The sequence below is a fragment of the Asterias rubens genome, chromosome 13, assembly GCF_902459465.1.
Source record: "Asterias rubens chromosome 13, eAstRub1.3, whole genome shotgun sequence".
NCBI lineage: Eukaryota > Metazoa > Echinodermata > Asteroidea > Forcipulatida > Asteriidae > Asterias > Asterias rubens.
Window position 1 is genome coordinate 15215993 of NC_047074.1, and position 27344 is coordinate 15243336.

The 27344-nt window shown below is 40.3% G+C and overlaps 3 protein-coding genes across 4 annotated transcripts; 2 read left to right on the forward strand and 1 right to left on the reverse strand.

The window, feature by feature from the left end:
- Positions 1 to 581: 581 nt before the first annotated feature.
- LOC117298466 (transmembrane protein 254-like) lies at positions 582 to 7227 on the forward strand. Its single transcript, XM_033781743.1, has 5 exons — positions 582 to 651; positions 1822 to 1994; positions 2425 to 2528; positions 4167 to 4226; positions 5300 to 7227. The coding sequence occupies exons 2-5, from the start codon at positions 1911 to 1913 to the stop codon at positions 5427 to 5429; spliced, it is 378 nt and encodes a 125-aa protein (XP_033637634.1). The 5' UTR covers positions 582 to 651; positions 1822 to 1910; the 3' UTR covers positions 5430 to 7227.
- LOC117298465 (NF-kappa-B-activating protein-like) lies at positions 7136 to 16637 on the reverse strand. The gene is made up of 9 exons (XM_033781742.1): positions 16169 to 16637; positions 14140 to 14585; positions 13441 to 13521; positions 12708 to 12781; positions 11854 to 11926; positions 11287 to 11393; positions 10503 to 10575; positions 9326 to 9475; positions 7136 to 8964 (listed from the first exon to the last, which is right to left on the reverse strand). Exons 2-9 carry the CDS (start codon positions 14421 to 14423, stop codon positions 8796 to 8798), a joined length of 1011 nt encoding a protein of 336 aa, XP_033637633.1. The 5' UTR covers positions 14424 to 14585; positions 16169 to 16637; the 3' UTR covers positions 7136 to 8795.
- Positions 16638 to 17453: 816 nt separating this feature from the next.
- Positions 17454 to 23721, forward strand: LOC117298606. Of its 2 annotated transcripts, XM_033781925.1 has the most exons (6): positions 17454 to 17884; positions 20240 to 20498; positions 21199 to 21450; positions 21728 to 23298; positions 23365 to 23420; positions 23487 to 23721. In XM_033781925.1, the coding sequence occupies exons 2-5, from the start codon at positions 20249 to 20251 to the stop codon at positions 23392 to 23394; spliced, it is 2103 nt and encodes a 700-aa protein (XP_033637816.1). In that variant the 5' UTR covers positions 17454 to 17884; positions 20240 to 20248; the 3' UTR covers positions 23395 to 23420; positions 23487 to 23721. The 2 variants fall into 2 exon arrangements, with proteins under 2 accessions (XP_033637816.1, XP_033637815.1); XM_033781924.1 differs by having other exon boundaries at positions 21728 to 23309; positions 23376 to 23493.
- Positions 23722 to 27344: the final 3623 nt, after the last annotated feature.

The following is a 27344-nucleotide window of genomic DNA, read 5'->3' on the forward strand; positions in this document are numbered from 1 at the left end:
TGACTGCAAGTGTCAAGATCGTCCACAAAGATACAAAATTCGGCTCATTATTATAAAAACCATTTTTGCTAGTACGAAAAAAAAGGATCTATGTATTCCTAACGTCCTCCTCAAAATGTAATGTTTTTACTCAGCAAGCAGGACAGTCCAGCTACACTACGGGTAGGACCTACAAGGTGTTTTGCTCTGATGTCACGCAATCGAGTCTCATTGTGACTTATGCTAATAATGCTACTCAATAGACAAATAAAATGTTTCTCTGTCTCAGTTTTGAAACAATCCAACAGTGCGCGTACTGCACGGTATTATTATTATTATTTACAATAAATACTTATTAGTAGTATTATCATACTATTGCTGAATTCTAAATGCTCAATAAACAAATGCTGAATTAGTATGTTCTATGTTTTTGCTGGGGTCCTGCCCAATGCTTGCTCCGTCTCATCTCACGACGGGTTGTTCGCATTGTTTCACGGCATGGAACCGGATGATTATTTTTTGCCACCAGCAAAAACAACTATGTCTGTCGCCCTCTATTGTTCACCACAAGTGGGGGTGAGGGAGGTGTTTGTTGTTGAGGGCGTGAAAAACAATCGCCGAGAACTACCTGCTGTACACATGACATATCCATGTGTAGAAACAGCTTTCAAGGTAAGACACTAATTAATTATTAACTTGGAAAACTTTGTTGTTGTTCAGCTGTTGGGGTCAAGACAAGTCGACGGATGGCCGTGACGGGGCTCAGCGCGGGGCGGGAGGGGTAAATAGCGGCCTGGGGGTGGGGATGTACTGACTAGTGACTTGGCAATGATGCAAGGGAGTTCCCCGGGGGGAGGGGGTATATTGATGGTGGGTGGGTAACGGATAATTGATTTTTTTATTTTAGCGGATTTTTACCATGACCCCGCGGCATTTTCATTGCTTGTAGAGCAATGATTGAGTTGAATATCAAGTAAATCTTCTAATAATAGAGCTGTATAATGTTTTACTTATTTAACTTTTTAATTGTGTTTTTTTTAACCTTTTATTTTGAATAAATTGAAGACAACTGCTAGCTGGCTACACATAGAGTCATACTCATAGTATGTTTTTTACATAAAGTCTTGAGATAGTCACTAACAGATGTTTCTGCAAGTATGGCTTCACTGGAACACCACACTTCTTGTGATAAATAATAATTGGTAAATAATAATGATCAATATTATAGAATCGCAGGAATTATACAGGAAAGTTCGTGTAAACATAACAGTAACTGAGGTCGGCCGCTCAACCGTCAACTTGTCTTGGCCATCCGTCGAGTTGTCTCAAAGTCGAGTTGTCCGAACCGTCGAGTTGTCCGAACCGTTGAGTTGTCTGAACCGTCGAGTTGTCTGAACGGACGAGTTGTCCGACGGACGAGTTGTCTGACATTCGCAACTAGCACATACGTAGTCAACTCGGTCCAACTCGAGGTTAACTCGACCCGAGTTTAACACGGTCCGACGGTCAATTCGGTCCAGCCAGGGTACATTCGGTCCAACAGTTAATTAAGTTCTTAAAAATAAAGCAATTTGTCGGCTTGGTTCTTGATAGGAGCCATCTCGGAATCGTTACAATGGAGCTAAATAGAGGCAGCGTCAAGCTAGCACCGGATTCAGCACTGGATTCAGTGCCAAGCACTAAATCCAGTGCTGAATCCGGTGCTAGCTTGAGCACTGAATCCAGTGCTGAATCCGGTGCCTAGCTTGACGCTGCCCTAAATGAATCATGTATATTAGAAAACAAAACGAAAAGTTCCAACCCCTAGGCTACAATAACCCTTTGAACGTTTGGTTTTTCCAGAAACGGCATTCAAAGCTGGTGTGTTTTTTGGAGCAGGTGCCATAATTGGTTCATGAAGAGTAAAGTGAGAGATTTTAGAAAGACATAAGATGGCTCCAAAAAGCCAGGACTACTTCAACTTGCCGAGTCTACCATGGATGATTCTTATAGGAACAGGAATATACATGCTGCTGGTACGTTCGTAATCAGTCTTAACCCTATCACTGTCTCATTAATGTTGATAGATTAACCGACCTGCCTGCAATGGTATCATGCATCTACCTAGTCCACAATCAACCCTCCGAGTCCTACTGTCTAACTAATTAATATCATTAATTAATATCATGTTAAAGTGTACTACAAGTGTATCATGTACCCTGTACTGCAGTTGGGCTATTTTGTGTGTTTTTTCTGTGTATTGGGTCTAATGTTTAATAATATTTTGGACTTGTAATGCCACATAATTCAGCTTTGTGCTGCCAGTTTGTTTTTTAATCAAAATGAATGAATGAATAAAATGTGATGTTTACAATAATTGTATCGTTGCCTTGTAAGACTTGAATTATAAGATTTTGTTGACCTGACCTTTTAACCTTTAACATGATCATTTCTCTTTGTTGATAGGGTGCGACTTTCCTACCAGCGGCTGTACCATATAGATACTTAGGGCCATTGGGAACATTAGTCTTGTTCCTTCAAGAAAAGTACCCAGCCGTGCTGATGTTTCTGTAAGTCTACTCAATTCATACTGCCCATGACATTTTCTATATTTTGTATGAAACATTGCCTAACATCACGAGAGTGGATGACTACATTAACCCTGGGTGAGGGCTATTCTTAACCAATTCTTCTCTTTGGGCTAAACAAGAAGGTTACCCTCTTCAAAGTCCTTAAGGATGTAGGCATGGCCGGGTATCATTCACTAGGAGCCACCTACTCCTTGGGCTAAACAAGGTTACCCCCTTTACAGTCCATAAGGATGTAGGCATGGCCGGGTATCATTCACAAGGAGCCACCTACTCCTTGCGCTAAACAAGGTTACCCCCTTTACAGTCCATAAGGATGTAGGCATGGCCGGGTATCATTCACTAAGAGCCACCTACTCCTTGGGCTAAAAAAGGTTACCCCCTTCACAGTCCATAAGGATGTAGGCATGGCCGGGTATCATACACTAGGAGCCACCTACTCCTTGAACTAAACAAGGTTACCCCCTTCACAGTCCATAAGGATGTAGGCATGGCCGGGTATCATTCACTAGGAGCCACCTACTCCTTGCGCTAAACAAGGTTACCCCCTTTACAGTCCATAAGGATGTAGGCATGGCTGGGTATCATTCACTACATGTAGGAGCCTGGCTAGTACAGCAGAATGCCTAAAGTGGCATCCTATCGATCTCTCGTAATCATTGGTAAGACATCAAAAAAGACAAAGGACTGGAATCAGGAATTACACAACAGTCTGGTAAAAAAGAGATTTTGTGCTCGAATCCAGTCCCTTTGTCCCTCTCTTTAAATACTAGGAAACAAATGTAGCACAGTTAGTGCCCATGCAATGTGCATGCTACACAATAAAAGAAGCGTGTAACACATCAATATTTGACCTTATTCCCCCAACAATGTGTCTTTAGTGTATCATGCATTTGCTTGAATTCCATTTGGTGTTTAAGTTAAGTTGTCTGTATTCTTGTCTTTTGGTTTTCTAGGGAAATGTCCTACATAGGAAATCAACATGTCCTGAAGGAGTTAAAAGCAATTTGTACACAGTCGCTGTATGGGGGATGGAATCTCCAGGACGCAGTTCAATGGATTCTGTCCCACAATGCCGAACTGTGTACAAAGTTCTTCTGATAGCACCTCGTCCCCCAGCTTATGTTAATTTCCTGTATGAGGGACAGAATATCCGAGGGACAGATTTTCCTAAAACCGTGACCTAACTTAAAGACAATGGACACTATTGGTAATTGTCGTAATACAGTCTTCTTACTTGGTGTATCTCAACATATGCACAAAATAATAAATCTGTGAAAAATTGAGCTCAATTGGTCGTCAAAGCTGTGAGACAATAATGAAAGAAAAAACATCCTTGTCACACGAAGTTGTGTGCTTTCAGATGCTTGATTTCGAGACCTCAAATTCTAAACTTGAGTCTCGAAATCAAATTTGTGGAAAATTACTTCTTTCTCAAAAACTACGTCACTTCAGAGGGAGCCGTTTCTCACAGTGTTTTATACTATCAACAGCTCCCCATTACTCGTTACCAAGGAAGGTTTGATGCTAATAATTATTTTGAGTAATTACCATTGGTGTCCACTGCCTTTAAGAATTGTTCTTCAGTAAGGTCAATGTTTATGTCTCTTTGTTTTACAGAGTTGTATTCCTTGTGGTGTGCCATTCTGCGGAATCAATGTACTGTTTGCAAATGTGTGGGTAAGTTTTTGTGGTGATTGAAGTAACATGTTTACTCTTCCAACAAGAATTATGCTAACCATAATCAGCCCTATACATGGCTCTTCCTCTGTGCTGTACACTGACACGAGGGTCCGTTTCTGGGGCGAACAACTTTTAGAGCTTCATAAATCTCACCTGTAAGAAGCTACTATAATCTCACTCGTCCATGGCTGCTTACAATTTTTGCATTTCAGATGTTCCTCTGTATTTGTTATGTCCAGGATGTCTCCCAAATCTATCAAAATGCTACTCGCTGTAAAAACTTGACACCAAAATATAAGGACTCTGAGGGATGCGTTATGTTTATGCTAAAGTGTTTACTGGCTAGGTAAGAGAGTTCCAAAACATTCTCATCTTGTGTGCACCATGTTTAAGTCTCGAGAAAACAAAACACAATCCGGTAGTGACTTAAAACCCAATCCAATGCAAGGTTCTAGGTCTGAGCTGGGAAAATTAAATCTGTCTATGTATTCAAGTAATACAGGTATAATAATAAGATATGCAGTTCTTAGTGTTCTATGCAGTTCTACTGTACCAGCATGCGTTTCGTATTGAGAGCTAAGTTCCTAATAAAAGGCCTATTTATTTTGAAACATACAAACATGTAACCATTAATTATTGAAAGAGGACTGACAAAGTTTCTCCTGTGGGTTGCTTTTATAACAAGAATCATCTTGTCTTTTAATATATTTAGTAGCTTCTTCTCTTTTCATCCTTCCCCTCTATGACTGAAGAGTTTCTAGTTATGGTTAACCTTTGTGTTCCATCCTAGTCGTTAAGTACCATTTGCTCTATGTTTTTGTCTGGTTTCGTTCATGTACATGTATGTACGTTCTGTTTTATTCTGTTCTGTTTAGAAGTCCACTAATGCACTTTTATACTTGTCTTTTGAATATGTCTCCTTGTTTGCCTCTATTTCATTGTGTCTCATATAATTGTTATCCTAGTAGTTTAGTATGTTTTCAATTTAGACCAGCTTTATTACTTGTTTACATGTACACTTTGCATTATGTAAATTAATGTCGAGTTGAATTGAATTGACATTTCTGCAGAAAGAAGAACATTTCCCAGGGATGCAGAGTGAAATGGTTTCTTTCTACTATGGTATTTGGGGGAGCTTCTCTCTACCAGCTCAGCCAGTTCAAACAGGGTGTGCGGACGAAGAAGAACTACAAAGACTAACTGTCCATCAAAGAGTAGTTTAGATTTTGTCCACATTTTTGAGGATATCTTTTTTGGGGGGAATCATATTTTATTTTTCATGCCAGATTTGGCTCGTTTTCATCAGGGTAGTCTTTTAAATAATCAATTTTGCTTTTAAATTATTTTATCTCATAAGTAGTTTCCCTCTTTTTGGTACAAAGGTTGATATTTTTCCTGCCATTTTGGCTTATTTTTACCAGGGTAGTTGTTAATAGTTTGTTTCCTTTGTAGAAAATTATAATGTCAATCAAAGAAAGGTTTCTAATTTTTCCTGCCATTTTGGCTTATTTTTATCAGGGTAGTTATCTTTAGTTTGTCTCTATTATACTGTCTTTGAAAGAAATAATAATTTTGGATTGTCAGCTTTCTAGGTTGACAACAATTTTTTTTTCCTGCCACTTTTGGCTAATTGTTACCAGTTCTTTACTTCACGTCAAGTATACTTTCTTTGCAAGTCAGATTTTTGGGTATCAATAGTTTTTTTATTTTCCTGCTACTTTTGGCTTATTTTCACCTTCTATTTCCGTTGCTGTCCATCAAAGAAATATTTTATTTGGGGAGCATTAGATATAGAATAATTTAGTTGTTTTTTTCATCAGGGTAGTTTTTCTAGTTTGTTTCTTTTTACGTAATACTTCTAATAATGCATTACAGATTTCTTTAAAAAGGTTGCCCTCTTAAATGCCATGTCGCATGTACAATATGGGACTGGTATTTGTATCCTATTTGTTTTTGCTTAGCGTCATATTGTTAAGCATCATTCTCTGCTAAGGCAGCTCAGAGAAATTAGGCCAATTCTTCAGTTGTTAATTTGGTCCATCTGGAGTTTCGGAAACAGTTGCCAACGATAGCCTCTCTTTGGTAAAGTCCTGGTAGGACACCATTCACAGTAAAGTGAATCATTTATATTTTATACCAATTAAGCCTCATTTTTCATTAGTGAATATGTAAATAAAAGTTCCCTCGTGCAATGTGCATAATTATTTAATAAGCTGAAACTAATATTTTGTAAAATTGTCTACATTAAAATAGATCTTGATTTCAAGCTATTTCTAAACTGAAAGCAAAATTGCTGCTTATGCTTTGTGATCAAGATAATAGTGCGACACATTAATAACTGTTTGATTATTAAAATTGTATCGTCACTAGTTACTGATCATGTTAATTGTTACACAAGCCCCAAGTTCAGGCTCTTTGGATTAAGGATGTGGGAGTGATGTATTTTTCTGTATTCTAGGAGCGTGCAGGCTCTTTAGGTTAAGGATGTGGGTGATATATTTTTCTGTATTCTAGGAGCTTGCATTTGATAACGGAATTCCAAATATTTGCATATTGCATGCAATCAGTCAGATTGTTTTATCAGATGACAGAAAGTTAAGTGTATTTTCAGGAAACTTTCTGTAGAATCTTGGTGAGTTGGCAGCTCAGGTGGTAACAAATTTATGTTCAAGCAAACTAGACGCAAAGCTTAAAAAAGTGCAATGAACAGTTGATACAGTGCGTCTTCTATTCATACCTCCATGATTAAAAGAGGGCGACATATGGGCCGTGCATTATAGGTAAATAAATCACTCTCTTGTCGCTTTGATCAACCAATCAAAATAGTAGTTTGCTTGAAGATAACCATATTAGTGTAAGGGTTTGGTGGGTTTTGTTTGTTGATTTTCTTTCTTCTTTTTTTTTTGGGGGGGGGGGGGGGTTGAGGTCCCTCAAGTTTTAACAATCTTTATGTACATGTATGTTGAACATCAAATAAAAGAAACAAACAAAAAACAAAGAACTACATGTATATGTATTTCAAGTAGTATTTATTATTCGAAACAATGTAGAAAAAAAACCTTCCCACATTCTAGAACATTCTAGAACATCCAAGACCAGTCAACATTTTCCCGAGTGGTCCTGGAAAAGCAACCCTGTCTGACTAGAAATACGGACAAATGAAAAACCTGGCGGGCTATAACTGGTCCCAGTGGCTAGTTAATGTAAAAGTTCTGGATATTTACAGTTGACTATTATAATTATTTAATGTACAGCATCTGTCTTCCCATTAAAACTTGGTGCATTGGACTCTTCAGCTGCCAAGGAATGCACTCATCATGCTCATGTGCCTTCTAGTTAAGCACTGCACTCATGTGCATCCAATTAGGCACTCCCAGTCATATGTGGATAGTTCGAGGGTGAATTAAAGGGCAAGGCGCCTGTACAACATTTTTATTTGGGGTGGATGTTGTACGGTAGCTCTGTTGGTAGAGCACTGACTTGTTAATCTGGAGGGCGTTGGTTCAAATCCTGCTTTAGTAATTTTGTCTTTATTTAACCCACCCTAATTTTTGTCTGCACTGTGTGCTTGGAATCAGAAGTTTTCTTTAGAGGATTTAGGGAGGAGGGGGTGTTTACGTCTTTACAAAGGGAAAAGAGCATCGAGGATGGGGGTATACCCTCTGTCCAAGTAATCCTTCCTTTAATTGTGCTTGACAAGTTTATGAAATTGGGTTGCAAGGGGTGATGTGTTTTCTATTTAAATTATTTGGGATTAAAAAAAGACAAAATTACATAGCAGGATTTGGACCAGCACCATACAGATTAACAAACTGGTGCTCTACCAACAGAGCCTGATAGTCCTATGTTGGCAGTCTTTCTACATGTATACAGTCAGTTTCCCTTGTGGTTTATTATGCTTTCTAATTATTCACAAACTATGTTTATTTTTATTTCAAGTTAAAAAAAAAAGCTACTTAACTCCCAGCACTGATTTGAGATTTGATTTTGATTGAATTAATATAATTTTAACAGAGCCAACAAGTAGCTTTTTCAAAGGGTAAAGCTTACTGTGTTCCCATTTGGATTGTTTGACGAAGGCAAACTAACAAGAGTTGTTCGTGAACATTCCGACTGATTGAATAAAAAATACAAGATGACGTTACCGTCAGGGAACTTCAATCGTATATGAAAAATTACATGACCTTGTAAACAATGATTGAAGACAAGCACAGCAAATGAAAGTAAGACAAAAAGCGAAAGCAAAGGGGTTCATTTTATGAGTTCTGTATACCCCTGGACAATTATGAGTGTGAACATCACCAGATGCATGTTGTAGTACACTTTTGCATCTCGTGTGACCATGGCTGTGCAGCTAATCGGACATGGTATTGTACTGCCCGGTTGACCAGGATACTTTACCTGGGCAGAAGGTCGCCGGTTCAAATTCCCACTGGACTCAGTTGAAATATTCCTTGGCTGCTCAATCTGGACATCAAAATGATCAAGTTACCCGTTTGCTTGGTTATAATGTAGTTTACCCCACAGTGCAAAATCGCCTTCAGAGAAACAGACTTTACGGAGGCTTCATTTTCTCTCCTTGACTTTCTTGTGAACCATCTCCCGGAAATCTCGGAGGATCTTGTCCTCTCTCTTGCCTCTTTCCTCCTTGTTGAATGAAGCAAGGGCTCTCTTCTCATCAGCACTGTAGATCTGGTTCTCCTTTCTGATACGTACCGCTTCCATGCGACGATGTCTAGAAAGGAGGGAGATGGCAGAAAAATATTAAGATTTGATCAACTTTGAATGATATAACAATAGTATTCGTTAAGGCAGTATACAAAAATGGTTCAGCTGAAAAAAAACCCAAAGAAAACAGTCACAGACATTATTCTTGTTTTGTGTGATCAATCATTCACACGAAATAATAAACTTTTGAGTGCATGTATGGCGCTTGTAGGATGCTTAGCACAAGCGTGTGAACCAGTTGCTCTTTGACTTGATGCCTCTTTTGCCAGCAAGATAGATCACCCCTTTGATAGAGGTTGATGTTGCCCCATTCCAAGTCTTATGGTTTCATTGTAGCCTAGAACTATGTACAATCAACAGCTGTTTACCTGCTACCACTCATGACGTAGCCAGCATCTTCATATGTGACGATTTCCCCACTAGTCAATCCAATCTCACCACGGCGTGGAATACGTTTCCCTGCTTCCACGAAAGCTGCCATGGCAGCACCTTCACCGGGTAACAATGCACGTCCAAAGCTGTCAAAGATTTAAAATGTTAACAACCTCTGAAATTTGATTCTAATGTGTATGGTAAATAATTTTAGATTTTATGAAGCACCTTATTTTTTAAGAAACTGAAACGTAACATTACATTTGACTTGTAAACATTAATTCAGAATAACCTTACAGAACAAAAAAGAATTGATGTTGTCAGCTGGTAAATTGGTGTCATTTTGTTCGGAATAAAAAAACAGCCTGTGTTTTATTTTAAGTTCAACCTTTGAGGATTGAGTGAAAAGTATAATCTAAACCCACAACAAGAAAGACTTGTTAAAGAGGGAACGCCTAATACTACCAGGTCAGGACAATCCCCTTCAAGCTGAGGGTGAAACTTAACTGATTTGGGTCGCAACCACAATCAACAACCAGCAGGGCCACGTAACTACTCCTGGGGCTGAAATAAAGTTACCCTCTTCACACTCCATAAAGGATGTAAGCATGGGTGTAAAGTATTTGCGTGGGGGAAATACTTCAGTCAGAGTACTGTACATCTGCCATTTTGGAAAGTGGTTTATTCACATAAACACAGCATGACCTTTGACCTACATACATTGACTGTGCCCTATATATTCATGAGCGGTTAAGAAAGTAGTGCCACAGTAATTTAATCAATACCTCACAATGGGTGTCATCCACTATAAGCCTGGCTGGTAGACCAGAATGCACTTCCACATTCCCAACTATTTATGAAACAACAATGGTTAAGTGCCTTGCTCCAGGGCATAAGTGTCATGACCGGGATGTGAGCCCCCACTCTGCTGCTTACCATGCTTACAACTCCAGCAGCCGATTTCGAGTTAGGACGAGTAACTCGTTCTAAATTAGGATGGGCTCATTGCGTCCTACGTCTTTGGATACTGAACTTAACTCGTCCTAAGTTCTAAGATTAATCCTCAGTTAGGAAGAGTTTTGTGAAATCGACGGCAGAGGTTGGGTCTTGTAACCTAGACAGCTCAGCCCCGACTCGCCACAAACCAGAGATAATAATTTAGGGATAACTTACTCTAGTGGAGCAGCTCCACCTGCAGCCATTCCCATGGGCATCGGTCCCACAATGTTCTCATCCGTCCTTGCTCCTGAAGAAATAAAAAAACACCCTTGGTTTAAATTCAACCTTGCATTTATCCCTCTCTCCCCTGATCACAATCCGTTAGTATTTTCTTAAAACTACGTCCTGAAGTGTGGTGTGGATATTTACAGTAGGATATACAAACTTTCCACAAAGCTCAACAGTTTAAAAACACCCCGAGGAGGTAGTGAGTGTAATGAAATTCTGAGGTGTTTTTAGTTAAATGTTTTATTTATTTAATTCAAGTTCTCCACAAACAAAACACCACTCTTAAAAGACAACAAGAAGAAAACATTTAAGATGAAAACAACTCAGGGGAGCTGAGAGTTAACACTGTCTAGATTGTAGGATGGAGGGAAACATTCACTATGCAAGGATTTCCAAAGAGATGCAGTATGTGTAAGAAAGCTGGTGGACAAACTATTTGTTCTACATCTCAGCAAAGCAAGAGTGTATGGGTGAGAAGAAGCAAAAAGCCTGGTTTTATGTTTAACCACCATGATAGGAGGCGGCAGGTCGGACACACTGGGAAGCAAAAAGCCTGGTTTTATGTTTAACCACCATGATAGGAGGCGGCAGGTCCGACACACTGAGAAGCAAAAAGCCTGGTTTTATGTTTAACCACCATGATAGGAGGCGGCAGGTCGGACACACTGGGAACACATTTTATTGTTTCCATTTTTATAACAACTGCTTACTGCTTATGCTTACTGCTTACCTGCGGTTTTTTCAACCCATTGATCTTCTGCTTCGTCACTGTCACTTTCACTTTCACTCGAGTCATTACTAGAGCTGGATTTCCTTTTGCGTTTGCTTCGCTTCTTACTAATGAGAAAAGATACCATTGAGAGGGATTCTTATAATTTATAGCGCTTTATGAGAACCCTAAATGTGTATCAAAGTGCTCAGTGTTTTTTCCTTCAAGGTATATGGAGCTACATTTTGAAGTATGAGACCTATTCCTTTATAGAGCCATATAATGGTTTAAAAGGTGCTGGTAAACAATAGGCTGCCAGTCAGACCCGAACACCACGGCAAACCCCTTCTCTTTTTTGATAAGTGCACTTGATAATATTTGACATGCACTACACAACACACAGGACCAGCAGCTTTACTTCCCATCCGAAGGACCCAGCAATAATGGTCAAGTGTCAAGTATTTTGACCGGAACTTGAACCCACACTCTGCTGATCAGAAACACCAGATAACTGTTTTTACTAAACAGCTTGATACACCATGCTAAGTACTTGTGTACATAATTAGACGAATTCTGCGTTGTCTGTACCTTTTCTTTTGCTTCTTCTTCTCTTTCCTGCGTTTCGCCTTCTTTGATTTTTTCCTTTTTCTTCTTCTCTCCTCTGGTGAGAAAAGATAAAATATTACAGAATTATAATGAATTAAAATGATAATAATGATAAACATGCCATATTGGGAGTAGTTTGATTGGCACTTTTTTTAAAGACTTAAACGATTCTTAAAAGACTTCTTTGGTAACTGGTACATTAAGCGGGTCTGGAATTACATGGAGGCCACAAAAGCTTTAATGTTGGTGCCCCTCAAGTATTGCTTTCCAATAGACTTACACACTTAACAATGGAAGTGCTCTTTGCAGAATGAAAATGGCCTCTCCCTCACATTTTCCTTATTGAAGTGTCCAATACCAGAGGAAAAATGCTGTTCCCCTTCAAATTAAAAAATCAAGGCATGTAGCTATTGGGCCATGGCTACCACTTGTTTACAACCCTGGTTGGAATTCTTAAAAGTGAGGGTTACTGATGGACTTTTCTTTTACAACCCTGGTTGGAATTCTTAAAAGTGAGGGTTACTGATGGACTTTTCTTTTACAACCCTGGTTGGAATTCTTAAAAGTGAGGGTTACTGATGGACTTTTCTTTTGTCAAAGAATCAACCCAGGACTTCCATCTAATTTGGCTGTTTCAGTTCAAAATAGTCTCAATACACCCGTATGGTAACTTTTAATTTTTATTTTTTTTTAAAGAGAAACCAGATTTGTTACCAAGCATAGTGTCATTCGAGTCTTTTAAACATTCAAATGCAAGAAGGATATAGGATTAAGGAAGTTTTAGTGTGATGTGGGTTGACGTCTTCAGGTACATAATGCTACTCCTGTATTCTCACCTTCACTGTCTGTACTACTGCTGGCATCAGAATCTTCGTCCTTATCATTCTCCGTATTGCTGAACTGGTCAGAGCTAAAATAACAAAATAAAACAATCATCACACTGTAATTCACAAGTTATAAAAATGAGCTCAAAGCTAGACATCGCAGCTCTTTCTTAAATTTATTTATTTTCCCATTTACTGTAAATTTTCTGAAAACAAGCTGGAGTTTGTGTTCAGCAGTCAGTGTATAAATAAAGTTGCCTGGAATATACACTGCATAAGAAATTGTCTGATTTTCATATCAAGTATGCTAAGAAACGGTTTAAAACAGCGTCGGGAGAGTCAAAACTGTTCTCATTTGTAGTCCGCTGGGTAAATGTTTGTTCATTGTCAACAAAGGGGTACAGTTATCTAAATTGTAGGAGGAGCATGTTCAAGGCCTGTTAAACAGCTGTGGCTTAAGTTCTGAAAATTACAGTAACCATTTTTTCCCCTTCAGGCTAACTCCCTGCCTGACTGTTTTTTGGTTCATCCTCCTAATATTCTTTATAGCCATCCTATAGCCAAGATAGAGAACCGCTTTTAAAGCACAAAAACTAGCTATTTATACCAGCTAATACCGCTTCAGTTCACATGTACATGTGACTGGTTTCCTGCTTATTTTCACTAAGCAGGAAATTGCTAAGCATAATCCTCTGCTTAAGCATCTCTATGACATTGGTCACGGCTGTAATAAAAAAAAACTTACTCTGGCTCCGCCCTGTCAGGTGACCCCGCCCAAACTTCCTTCACACCTTGCTCCATGATCGTCTCTCGCTCAATCCGCCTCCTGGAATGAGAACAGCCAACAGTATTAAAGTTAGACATGCCCAAATTTTTAATGGAGTTGTGACAGATGGAATTTTGTTGTTGTTCAATGGTTTACAACTTGCATTCAAAACCAAGTCAAAGTGTTTTAAGGTGATCAAAACAGGCTGGGATGCTTTGAGAGGGTAAGGACATTTTCATTTTGCATTGGGCACTTCCACTGGTATATATCAAGTCACACCAAAACACCTTTTCCTGTTGTTTTCCTTTTGTAAATTGTTAATATTTTTATAATTATTTTGTTATGCGCTTGTGTACATGTTATGGAATGGGCGCAATATAAATGAAGCAATTATTATTATTATTATTATTATTTTTGAGAGTGTAAGGTCAATTCCATTTTGTAAAAGGGCACTTTTGTTAGAGCATCTTAAATACTTGAAGGGGCAACAAGGCCAAGACCAGGGGCAACAAAGGCCATGACCTCCATGAGTAACTGCAGGCCATTAACAATCAACCTGAAGCGGGAGCCAAAGTCTAGGTTTTGGACAGCCTCAAAAGTTTCCTTGTCCATCTTTGCAAGGTCATGGGGGATTTGGATGAGAGGGAGCAAAGCACAGTAGAGACATTTATTTTTTACTTTTCAAAGAATCTCTCTTGCTGATCTTGAGCTTCTTGTCTCCAATCTCCAGATCCTCTCTGATGTCTCTCACCACCACCATGTCCGTTCTGTCGGATGTCATCCCTGTATTTATTGTCCCAGTCATGGTCATCTATACTCAAACTTGACCTATGACCTCCCTTGACCCTTCGATCGGGGGAGTGACTTCGTGATCTTGAATGCCTTGAGTGTTTGTGCTCTCTCTCTTGTAAGCTATGGTGCTCTCGATTGGATGGACTTCGACTTCTGTCGCCGTAGCCCATAATTGAAACACTTTAATAAGCCCTTCAAATTGTCAAGAACTAGTTGTTTGTGACACGTCTCTTTTTCCAACTCCCTACATCGATCAGCTCTGCATCTGTTGTGACACTATTCAGCAAAGTGAAAAATAATTTGTATCCGAAGAACTTGCTACTGAAGTGTACCTGAAGAGAATCAAAGATGAAACTTAAGTTCAGGAATTGGATGATGGTTTTTTGCTGTTGCACAGATTTGGTTGAGGTGAGTTAGAGCCTGCAATGATACACTACTCCTTACAATTAAACAATAATTCACAAGGTTTTCTCCGTCTACTTTCAATCAGGGCATGGTATTTAAATTTTCAGGGAATAACATGTTGTGCGAGTGCGCTGAATGAACCAGACTGCCAATTTTTCACAAAAACAAGAACTTTCATTAATCTAGTTTTAGTTTGATTATTATTCAAAATTGACTCGTCCATTTAAATGGATAGTGCTCAACTCCCTCCGCTTCTTTTCTTGGCCCCTACCATCTATCTCTCTCCAGCAGGAGGTGAATTCATTTCACAAACACACGTTTTTATGCCAATATTTTGCCCCAGTTAGTGAACTTGTGGTCACTCTCAAGAAAACTTTCTCTATCCTAATCCCCCTATATATATCTTGCCACCACGTTTTCACATTTTTTTACAAACAGGAATATCTCATTTGAGTTTAATAATTTAGATACAGTAACTAATCGTGTTTTTATACCAATGAAAAGGTGGTGGCAGGATACAGACTAGCACCATAAATTGGTTCAATCCACTCTATCAAGGACACACGGAGCGTGGCAAGCCAAGGATACAGAGTGGTAGAACCATCATGACTGTTAGTGTTTACTGTTAGTGTTTACTGTTACTGTTACAGTGTTAGTGTTAGTAGAGTTTAGTTCCTAATCGTCGCGTATCACAGCATGACGTAGCCTTGCTCAAGGCAGTCGCATTATTCGCTCTGAAAAGACGCCGCTGTAAACCCACCCGTATACCCTGTGCGTGGTGCGTGCGATCACACCGCATGACCCACCCGTATACACACTGTCACATCGTAAGAATACTGTGCACACAAGTCATCCGCACTCGTACCACTAACCGCATGCGGAGGCCGTCAGTCCGACAGCCTTGTCGGGTCTGTAACTTCCGGGTTTAATGTGTTGTATTGAAAAATTTCCACAAGTGGAAAAAATTGGGGGGGCTCTCGGATATGCTAGTATGCAGCTCATGAATATGTATATCTTTCGTCAGATTGTCAGACAACACAGGATGTGAGGCAAATGAATTATTCATTTTGACGTCCAATCACGCACGCCTATCATGCTCGCTGAGCGTTCGTGGTGGTGGTGTGTGATGTAGACATGTCTCGTCTTTCGCGGGCATTATGGTAATGAGCTTACCGTGGGAACTCTTCGCTTATTATAGTATTGAGGTCAGTGGCTTCAACACAGACCCTACAAGGCTGTCGGCCTGACGGCCTCCGCATGCGGATAGTGTACGGGGGCATCGTGTCGTGCGATGTTACGCACAGTGAATACGGGTGGGTTTTTATACAGCGGCGGTCTTTTTTCGAAGTGAATAATTCGTCTGCCTTGAGCAAGGCTAAGCATGATGACGACGGAACGAACCACTCATTCAATTGACATTATCAGATCTAATCTATCTAGTTCTAGGACTGGAGGGAGGTCGATTGTTACTGTTATTTTAAATTGTTACTGTTGAAAATAATTATCTTACCAAATCCTGTGTGAGTGTGACAAATCTGTGACGAACCTCGTCAGAAGGTAACAGCTTACAGCATTTAATTAGCCTTTAGTTCCAGTTTTAATGTTTTCGTTTAAAACTTCGGAGTATCAATTTCAAGAGGAAGGACTAAGCAAAGCATGGACTAAGTAAGGAGGGTCAAACATTATTTTGACGACGACGTTTTCACCAACTCGACCTTCTTCTTATAAACGTGCCGGCCCCCCACACACAGAGAAACAATGTCAATAGAGGGCGCTATCAATGGTGCTGATGAAAACTGCTTCAGTCGTCAGACAGACGGCGACACATGGACACGAACCCACACACACACACACTTATTGGTACCAAGACTCGGGCCAGTTGTGATAGCTGAAGCTTTGTTTTTTCTGGGACACAATGTGAAACGATCTGCCAGTCGGAAGGAAATTGAGTCTTTGTCTGTTTTTAAAACATAGATTTTTCTAGTTGCGATAACGTAACCCTCCTACCGACGGCGGAGCCGGAGGGTTACGAGTCATTCTCAATCGATGCAGGGCGAAATGGTCAAACACGTAAAATTTCGACAGCTTGTCAACAGATTTGCTCAATTTTTACCCCTTTCAAAAATCATGACACAAATTCTATGAACACCACCTTAATCCTCAACATCTAATGAATAACATTCAAAACACCATTGAGAAAGTTTTTTGAAAAAAAAAGTACACAAAATTACCAGATGCCGGAGCGAAACAGTCACAAATTTCCCAGGTTCTATTTTGAACCTGTCGTTTCGCCATTTTGTGACTTCCCGATGTTCATTGCTGTTGGACTAAACCATTCTGTAAAAGGGGTTATGTTATAAGGCAGCGCGGCAGGTGCGTGTGTGCACTGTCCGTTTACTATGCCCGCTGTTCACTCACTGCCGCACTGCAGCACCCCTTTTACAGAATGGTTTAGTCAAACTCGGCTGCGGCTCGGTCGGCAGGTCGTCAATTCAATTGGCTGATACCTGCGGTTGGTTCCAGCGCTTGGGTTCAGAGCTTGGTAACCAGCGACAGGTTCAAAAATAGAACCTGGGAAATTTGTGACTGTTTCGCTCCCAGGATCTGGTAATTTTTTGTCCTTTTTTTCAAAATATTTTCTCAATTGTGTTTTGGAATGTTATTCATTAGACATTGAGGATTAAGTTCGTGTTCATAGAATTTGTGTCATGATTTTTGTAAGTGGTAAAAAATGAGCAAATCTGTTGACTAAAATATTTCGCCCTGCATCGAATGAGAATGACTCGTAACCCTCCGGCTACGCCGTCGGCAGGAGGGTTACGTTATCGCAACTAAGCTTTTTCATTCATTATCGTTTAATTGATACTTGTAATGTTATCGTGACTGCACAACTGGGGCGCTTTGAACAAAGACTAGTCTTTGCCTTGCACCTAAAAATAGAATTTGGAAATTCCAAGCCTTCCTAATGTTTTAAAATGACAAGCCTCAAATCAGACCTTTTGTAAAGCTTCTTCCCTGTAAATTGCAGACTAAAGTCAAGTTAATCCATACACCTATCTTCGTGAATCTATAATGTCAACCACATTTGCTCATGAAATAAAGAGCCAAACACATCGAGTTTTTCAAAGGAAGGAATAATACTATAGCTACAGAGAGCCGACCATTACGCGAGGGTATTATGGTGTAGGGCACTTCGTGGACTAAAGCCAACGGAAGCAAAGACAAGGTAAGGATGACATGGAGGTAGATTTAGTCCACCTTGTTGAGTAACTGTTGTTAATGGCTCTGCGTTTAACATCTGTCTCATCACTGGCCGTTTTTAACATCGGTCTCATCACTACGAAAGTGATGAGACCGATGTTAAAAGCGGAACCATTATTTAACAGCCCAACAAGGTGGGCTAGAGGTAGATTGTAAAATGGATGGAGATTTCATTTAATTAAACTCCATTTTGTAAGTTGGAATCTACCCGGGATAACTCTCCGTATGGCGCCACCACCTTTTCACTCATTTTTACAAAAAGGGATATCTCATTGAGGTTAATTAGATACTATATTATTTAATATCGAATGAAAAAGTGGTGGCGCCATACGGAAACTTTTCCGGCACGGCTTTGATGCCATATTTTTCTTTATTCATTTTTCATTGTTTTCAACACACTGACAACTAACTTTTGTTAATGTTATTATTGTTATCAGAAACTCGTTATATTTATTTTATTGTATGTTTGGTTTGTTTGTTTGTTTGTTGGTCGTTTTTTCTTTGCTTGTTTGTTTGTTAGTACGTAGTGGTTGATTATTTTTTATTTATTTATTTAATTCTTTTTTTTTGGGGGGGGGGATGTTTGTTTGTTGGGATATTAATTTTGTTTGTTCGTAGTGGCTTTTGTTTGTTTATTGTGTGGTGGTTCATAACACGGTATCCTGTGCGTGAATAATAATTATGTGCTATGTCCTTAGTTTCACGTGGGATTTCCACTATTGCTCAATGAGCCATCAGCCGGAATTCCCACTCGTCGGCCCTGAGGCAAAAGACACTGGACACTATTGGTATTATTGTCAAAGACCAGTCTTATCACTTGGTGTATCTCAATTATATGCATTAAATAACAAACCTGTGAAAATTGAGCTCAATTGGTGGTCGAAGTTGCGAGATAATAATGATAGAAAAAACACCCTTGTCACATGAAGTTGTGTGCATTATAGATGCTTGATTTCGAGAACTCAAATTCTAAGTTCTGAGGCCCGTCGTGGTTCGAGAATCCGGAATACACTACACATTTTGACATGAAGAGAACAGTTCTTTTCTAAAACATAACGCCATCCCGACAATTTGTCCAGCTAGTGGGGAAGTCGAAGAAGGTACCTGAAAGATGTAACGAACCTATATAAAGGAGCATTTGCCTAACGTGAACAAAATCAGGTATTGTTTCAACTTTGAGGGCATGTTTTTAGCTTGCGCCAAGCGTCACTTCTTGTGTTGGCACTGCATGCGATTCATCGCGCCTCGATTGATATCACGAACAGCGCCCTCTCGGGTCGGGCTTATTTTCAAATTTTGTTAATAACATGGAAACTAATTATTTAAAACCTTAGTTAATTGTTTATTCATATTCCACTCATCAAAACACATATTTTAGTGACAAAAGCTTTATTTTGACAACATTTCTACTGTCATTATCTTCAAACGGTGTAAGTTTAATGTAAATCTGTGGACATCGTGTTTTGTGTTCCAAAAAGTACCCAAATCCTTAACTTTGTTATTATACTTTGGATAATTACATTTCTATCACAAATAATTCAACTGTTTATTTCCACCAAAAAATGGGACTCTGTCAAATTATTGGTTCAAGGTTAGGGTTAGGGTTGAATGTTGTATTTTATTTTGTTGTTATGGATTTTCAGCCTAATTATTGTTAACTGAGGAGTGGTCTAAGGTGTGAATACATAATTTCCTCCTTCTTTTGGAAAAAAAGTAAAATCTCTTGGTAGATTGAATGGAACGTAGCGCTGATAAGTAGTTGGAAAGAGATTGGTAATCAGCATGAGAAAGGTGAACAAAAAATGCAGACTGCTATAATTTATAGTGGTAAAACTGTAAAACTGCAAAAAAAGCCTCATCCAGATAATAATGAAAGATTGAAGAATTATTTTCAAGCGTTATTATTGTTAACCCCATCAATAGAACTGTTTTAAAACTTTTTTTTTACATATACTAACTGCAATAGACATGTGTTACCTCTGGCTTTAAAAGTACATGCTATAAAGCTGAACATCATTGCAAATCACCGCCATACTCTCAGATCTGGGTTCCCATTTAGTGATTTAGTTTCAGACCCAGAACCTTCCATCAGGAGTACGTCTCCTACTCTTTGCATCACATACACACACATCAGGTTTCGGCACAATTATTATTCGGAACTGTTTTTTCTCTCTCTTTGGTGACTGCATTCTTTGAAGATAATGGATAGGCTCAATAAGATCTTGGTAACATGATTAACCTTATGCCTATAAAGGTCATTTTTGTAATCTAAAATAACATTGATGTCATGAAATATAACATCAATTATATTTTTCTATAGTTGCCAGACATGGGCGAGGATTTCCCAGTTGAGATCCTTTCCAATCGGCTCGGTGAGGCCTGGCCGTCCCTTGCCACCCAGCTTGGTTTCGATGACGCTGAATGTCAAAGCATTATTGTAGCACATAAGGGTCGAATCAGCAGGCAAGCTCACTACATGCTGCAAGCCTGGATTGAAAGACATGGTGGTACTCTCAAGATGTCAACCTTGATTGAAGCCTTGAAGGAGATAAGACGACCAGATTTGCTGAGGGATCTTGGTAAGTACAGAACAACATTGAAACCCTTGAATTAGTGAAGGTAAAACTTAATAACGATGGCACATTAAAACATTATTAATTTTCTTGAAAGTTTGATTCCTCAAGGGAGTCAACGTCATTGATATCCTAGATCTGACCAGTCCACATAATCTAAAGAGGGAATGACGTCACAGACTAGTTGTGAAGTCTCTTAGTGAGGGGCTGACAAAATAATATTTTGACTCCTGTTGAGTTATCTGTTCTCTGATAAGTAGCCTTTTAGATGTGTTGCTGCGCTGAGGCTGCAAATACCCAATTCCTATGTCAATCAAACTTGTTTTCTCAGTGACCGTGGAGCAAGGCAGTGGGATCACAAAACCCGCAAAGAAACCATGGAGGTAGAAGAAGAAGAAACCAACACTGGAAGCATGATTGAGCAGTGGACAATGTACTGTTATGAAAGAAAGCATTAATTAAAGTACGGCCAGCCTACGTCTGGTAAAGCTAGATAAAGCTTAACATAATAATAATAAAGAGTACACCAACGGTTTCAATTGGTAAAATTGTTCATAAACGAAAGAACTTCAAAACTCAAGTTTTACTGAATCATCCACTTTGAGGGGAACAACGTATTGAATGCACTTCACAACGCTCTAACTAAATAGCACACATCACTTTTAGTATGTTTACTCTGAACATTTATCTCTCTACTATTTTGTAGGTGTGGAAATTCTGGACAATGAGACCATAAAAAAGGTAGCACAAAAAGTCGGAACATCGTGGCCAGAGCTGGCTCTCTACCTCGGCTTCGACATTGAGGACTGCCTGAATATTCAGAAAAGCTTCCCGAGCGAGGGGGAGCAGGCACGTCAGATGCTGGCCAACTGGAGGTTGAAGTTCAACGGGGCTAATCCCCTAGAGACCCTGTCAAAAGCTCTCCAAGCAGTGAACGTTGAACTTGCTAATGAACTTGGTATGTCATTTTGAAAAGAGTTTATTGATTTGAATATCGTTTTTGTGGCTTCATAGACTTAACAAAATACCAATGTTTTCGCAGTTCTGATTATGCGTGCATTAACGATAAAAACGAAGTTACCTGGTAAAGTCTGCAGCCGGCCACCTAGTGTCCAAAAGTGGCCCCCAATGTAAAAACTATGTGAACTCTTTATTGGTTATTAATGCTTGGTAAACTTTTGTGTCTTTGGTAGTTTTGATCACTGCATTTTTGTTTTACATCTTTTGTTTTGCAGGGACGTTGCAAAGAATTCCACCATGCACTACTTTGAATTGCGGCAACAGCGATCCCGTTAAGTTTAGACGTTACTTCTCACAAGATGGTCAGTCTCAACTCCTAGGGATCTGCTGTACCATGTGTGGTCAGGAGTGGCTCAAAGATAGATTCCTGTTCCATCCTGACACTGACAAGACACGTCCGAGGATCAGACTTTATGGAGTTGTCCTCAAGAAACAGGTCATGGTAAGCATGGAAATGAATCCAGCATTTCAGGTCAAGAGTTCACGTAGGAAAATCGACTTAGCTTATGCTTTAGATGTCCTGAAGGTAGGCGATCACATCACCTGGCAACGACCATACATCATTTGGCATCATGCAATAGTATCCGGTGTAGATAAAGGGAACGGGCGTCTTAAGGTACTCCACTGGACCAAGATGAGATGGTCATGCGGTACAACGCAGATAATGGAAGAAGATATAAGTTTAGGTGACCAATGGGGTGCAAATGAACTGTATCAAATCAAGTACGGGCAAGAGATGACTAAGACTAACCCCGTAGAGCTTGTCATTGCCCGTGCCAAATCCAGATTAGGGGACACCGGGTACGAGCTTTTAGGTGACAACTGCGAGGCATTTGCTTCCTATTGTAAAAGTGGAGTCGTGGAGAGCTGCCAGGCCGTGTGGTTCTACAACAAGGTCAAAACGATCGTTGAGGAAACGCTTGTAAATGCTTTAAAGAGTGTTGTCAAGGGTGGTTGTGTTGTTGCTAAAGAGTATGTCAAGGCTGGTTCCAAAGCATTCTTGCAGCAGGTCGAGACTGTTTCAATAGAAGAGGGTTTGAAGGCTGCGGGAGAAGTTGGTGGTGCAGAGTTGTTTGAGAGGCTTTGCAAGGGCACTGATGTCGTAGGAGCTGGTATCGTGATTGTCTTTGAAGGTGTCGCTTGTGTCTGGAATCTTGGGGAGTATTACCAAAAAAGAGAGAAAGGTGACTTGTCAAGGAGCGAGTTCGTGAAAACTGCTACACAGCGTGTGGCAGAAGCATTATGCGGAGCTGGCCTGGCCATTTCGTTGGGCTTAGGAGGGCAGGCGGCAGGGGCTGGAATGGGGGCCGTGGCAGGTACGTTGATTTTACCTGGGCTAGGAACGGCAATTGGTGGGTTCATTGGAGGCATTGTTGGTGGTGTAGTTACGGGCGTAATTGGTTCTCTTGTCGGAAGAGCCTTTGGCTCATTCATAGGTGCACCCATCGGCCGTTGTCTCGCCAGACAAATAGGTACGGACGACAGTGCAGTGCGAATTGAAGAGCTGCTACCGGGGGACCAAATTGTTTCTTACGGCAACTTACTTCATCCACGGCATCATGCCATAGTCGTCTCCCGCACTCGAGACCAGAGTAAAGTCAGGGTTGTCCACAGTACGTACGGCAATGGTGTGATTGAAGAGGAGGTTGATTTTATCGAACCCGTGTATAAAGTGATCTATCATGAACAGAACTGTTTCCCACCTGAGAAGGTGATCGAGAGAGCCAGATCCAAGATCGTGGATGATGCATACACGTACTCCTTGGTATGGAATAACTGCAAGCATTTTGCCCAATGGTGCAAGCTGAAGGAGTAACAATTATTATAACGTTTCGTCCATAACTGCAAGCATTTTGCCCAATGGTGCAAGCTGAAGGAGTAACAATTATTATAACGTTTCGTCCATAACTGCAAGCATTTTGCCCAATGGTGCAAGCTGAAGGAGTAACAATTATTATAACGTTTCGTCCATAACCGACAGCCATGAGTTTAATGCGTCTATCGCTGGTTTTATCTCCAACAGTACAACTACAATCAATTTATTGAACTGAAACTTTTATGATTACTCTGGCCTTTTTATTCAGTAAAGAAAATGTTCAACAGTTTGAACAATGATATCTAACAAAAAACAGCATTAAATAATAAACTGCGCCAATAAAGTATCTAAACACTTACAAATGGTCAGATTTATCGGAACCTGAAATAGTTTACCAAAAAAAAATTATTCATTTCTATTCACCGTTAACTTCTGCACATTTTGACACATCTTGTGTTGCGCTACGATGTTGTTGGGTGGATTTATGGGCACTTGAGTGGCTTAAGGTCGAATTTCAAAAGTTGCAAAAGCCCCTATTCACCCCAATTCCAGAAGGGAACTCGCACAAGCACCACACACAGACAAAATCAAGACAAAGACACAAACTCGTTTCGTTTACTTGACCATGAAATTTATTGCCGTATCTTTAACTCTAAAACTGCTGATATCCTGTCCTCAGTTCTTAGTGTGTCCTCCATCACTGTCCTGAACGCCAAGGAGTCGTCTTCTCATACTCCCAATGAGACCTCTGATCTGTACCTGGTCAGTCCCCTGCCATTTCCTGATCAGGATGCGTCGCAATCCCTCGAGAGTGGTGTCAGGCTTTATGGACTTGTTCACTTTCTTCTGCTGCAGAAGTCACCCTCGGACGGCCACTCCTTGACAGGTCGTCCCCATTTCCCTGAGCTTGGTAGCCATTTCATCATTTACTGACCGTCGCTGGTGACGTTGTAACCATGAGCTGCAGCTCGCATCGACGTACCGGCTTCTATCAAACCAACGATCCGTCCTCTTTCCTGTTTGGTCATTTGAGCCATCTTTCCTGTTATCTTGAACCACCTTTCCCTGTCTCATCATAATCAGGGATTCTGGCTCTTAACCCATATTGTTGTATGCCTCCCATCTTTGACCCCTTTGCTTGGTTACTGACAATTATTGCTGATGTTCATCACAACCGATTTATCAAACAAGCGACAAGTTTTTAAAAGGTGGGCAAAAGAAACGCTGATCTTACTCGTCACAATACAACGATTTAGCTTGAATAGGGGCTTTTACAACTTTTGAAATTCGACCTTAAGCCACTCGGTGTCCATAAATCCACTAAACAACATCATGTCAAAATGTGCAGAAATTAACGGTGACTCAAAATTAATAATTATTTGTTGGCATACTATTTCAGGTTCCGATATATCTGACAATTTGTTAGTGTTTAGATACTTTATTGGCGCAGTTTAGTTACAGTGTGTATGGCGAATCTTAGCTAAGACATCACAGCGGGGGTTCGAATCCCGTTCTTGGCATTTTTCGGTATTTGAAAAAGACGACCCGTGTCACTTCGTAAGGCTTTAGCTAGCAAGTCTTTATTTCATTCACGTATAGTTTTCGTTCTTTTTGTTCTTAAAAATTTCATTTTTGTCTAAAGGCCATTGTTATTAAGTTAAGCGGTAGTTCGGAGAACTAGCTGTGTATAGGCTTCCTTGCTTAGTGATGTTTACTCTTATTGGAAGTTCTTTGTCCTTTTTTATGATTGTATAACTACATAAGATGTTTGTGTAAAATTAGGACTCGGGTTTTTGTGTGTAGCAGGGCTTGCCTAAAAACATCCACTCGCCATTTTTATTTTTGACGCTATGAATATTCATGAGCTTGCTTCCTTCCTTATTTGGGGAGCAGTGTTTTGAGCAGTGTTTTATAGTTGAGGACAGCTTGAGCTCACAGAGAGAACAATTTCTGTAAGAGAAGTTACATGCTTTGGAAGTTATTATTTATTATAAGTTTGTTATTGTGATATTTTTTATTTTATTGTTATTCAATATTCCTGATGATATTATTGTGATATTAATTTTTTTCAGATTTTGTACTTAATCTATTGCTCTGTACTTATAGTTGTACTTTCTGCATTAAACTTTGTGGTACACTACACATTGGTAATCTGTTTGGAGTAGAGGGCGCCCCGGCACCCCAAGTCCTTCACAATCTGCCTCTCCCCTAATACTCGTTACCAAGCAAGGTTCAAATTTTGAAAACGTCCGCGCATCAATCTTGAAAAATTTTCCTGCACCTCTCAGCAATTACGACCATTTATTTCAGGGCCTATGTCATCTAAAATACATCAAGCTGGAAGTCAAACAACCCCAGGTAACTATTTAGCAAAATTTTTACACTGAAACACTTTCTGGGGGGATGTCAAATCTGTCTAATAAATTATAGAATATTTTCAGGGCCTACAAAATATTAACGAGCTCGACGCTCTGTGTTCTCCTATGGTGGGGGTGCACCCTATAGCATGCCGATCGGTACAATGCTTCGCTCTTTGGCTTAGGTTTTCTGCTTCGTCGAATTAATTTATTATGACTTCTGTGTGAATTAACCTACCTTCTTGTGTAATTAAACTGTGTACAACATTGTTCTTTGAATAACAATTTATGTCCGTGCAATATAGTGGTTAGGGTTAGGGTTAGGGTTAGGGTTAGGGTTAGGGTTAGGGTTAGGGTTAGGGTTAGGGTTAGGGTTAGGGTTAGGGTTAGGGTTAGGGTTAGGGTTAGGGTTAGGGTTAGGGTTAGGGTTAGGGTTAGGGTTAGGGTTAGGGTTAGGGTTAGGGTTAGGGTTAGGGTTAGGGTTAGGGTTAGGGTTAGGGTTAGGGTTAGGGTTAGGGTTAGGGTTAGGGTTAGGGTTAGGGTTAGGGTTAGGGTTAGGGTTAGGGTTAGGGTTAGGGTTAGGGTTAGGGTTAGGGTTAGGGTTAGGGTTAGGGTTAGGGTTAGGGTTAGGGTTAGGGTTAGGGTTAGGGTTAGGGTTAGGGTTAGGGTTAGGGTTAGGGTTAGGGTTAGGGTTAGGGTTAGGGTTAGGGTTAGGGTTAGGGTTAGGGTTAGGGTTAGGGTTAGGGTTAGGGTTAGGGTTAGGGTTAGGGTTAGGGTTAGGGTTAGGGTTAGGGTTAGGGTTAGGGTTAGGGTTAGGGTTAGGGTTAGGGTTAGGGTTAGGGTTAGGGTTAGGGTTAGGGTTAGGGTTAGGGTTAGGGTTAGGGTTAGGGTTAGGGTTAGGGTTAGGGTTAGGGTTAGGGTTAAGGTTAGGGTTAGGGTTAGGGTTAGGGTTAGGGTTAGGGTTAGGGTTAGGGTTAGGGTTAGGGTTAGGGTTAGGGTTAGGGTTAGGGTTAGGGTTAGGGTTAGGGTTAGGGTTAGGGTTAGGGTTAGGGTTAGGGTTAGGGTTAGGGTTAGGGTTAGGGTTAGGGTTAGGGTTAGGGTTAGGGTTAGGGTTAGGGTTAGGGTTAGGGTTAGGGTTAGGGTTAGGGTTAGGGTTAGGGTTAGGGTTAGGGTTAGGGTTAGGGTTAGGGTTAGGTGTAGGGTTAGGGTTAGGGTTAGGGTTAGGGTTAGGGTTAGGGTTAGGGTTAGGGTTAGGGTTAGGGTTAGGGTTAGGGTTAGGGTTAGGGTTAGGGTTAGGGTTAGGGTTAGGGTTAGGGTTAGGGTTAGGGTTAGGGTTAGGGTTAGGGTTAGGGTTAGGGTTAGGGTTAGGGTTAGGGTTAGGGTTAGGGTTAGGGTTAGGGTTAGGGTTAGGGTTAGGGTTAGGGTTAGGGTTAGGGTTAGGGTTAGGGTTAGGGTTAGGGTTAGGGTTAGGGTTAGGGTTAGGGTTAGGGTTAGGGTTAGGGTTAGGGTTAGGGTTAGGGTTAGGGTTAGGGTTAGGGTTAGGGTTAGGGTTAGGGTTAGGGTTAGGGTTAGGGTTAGGGTTAGGGTTAGGGTTAGGGTTAGGGTTAGGGTTAGGGTTAGGGTTAGGGTTAGGGTTAGGGTTAGGGTTAGGGTTAGGGT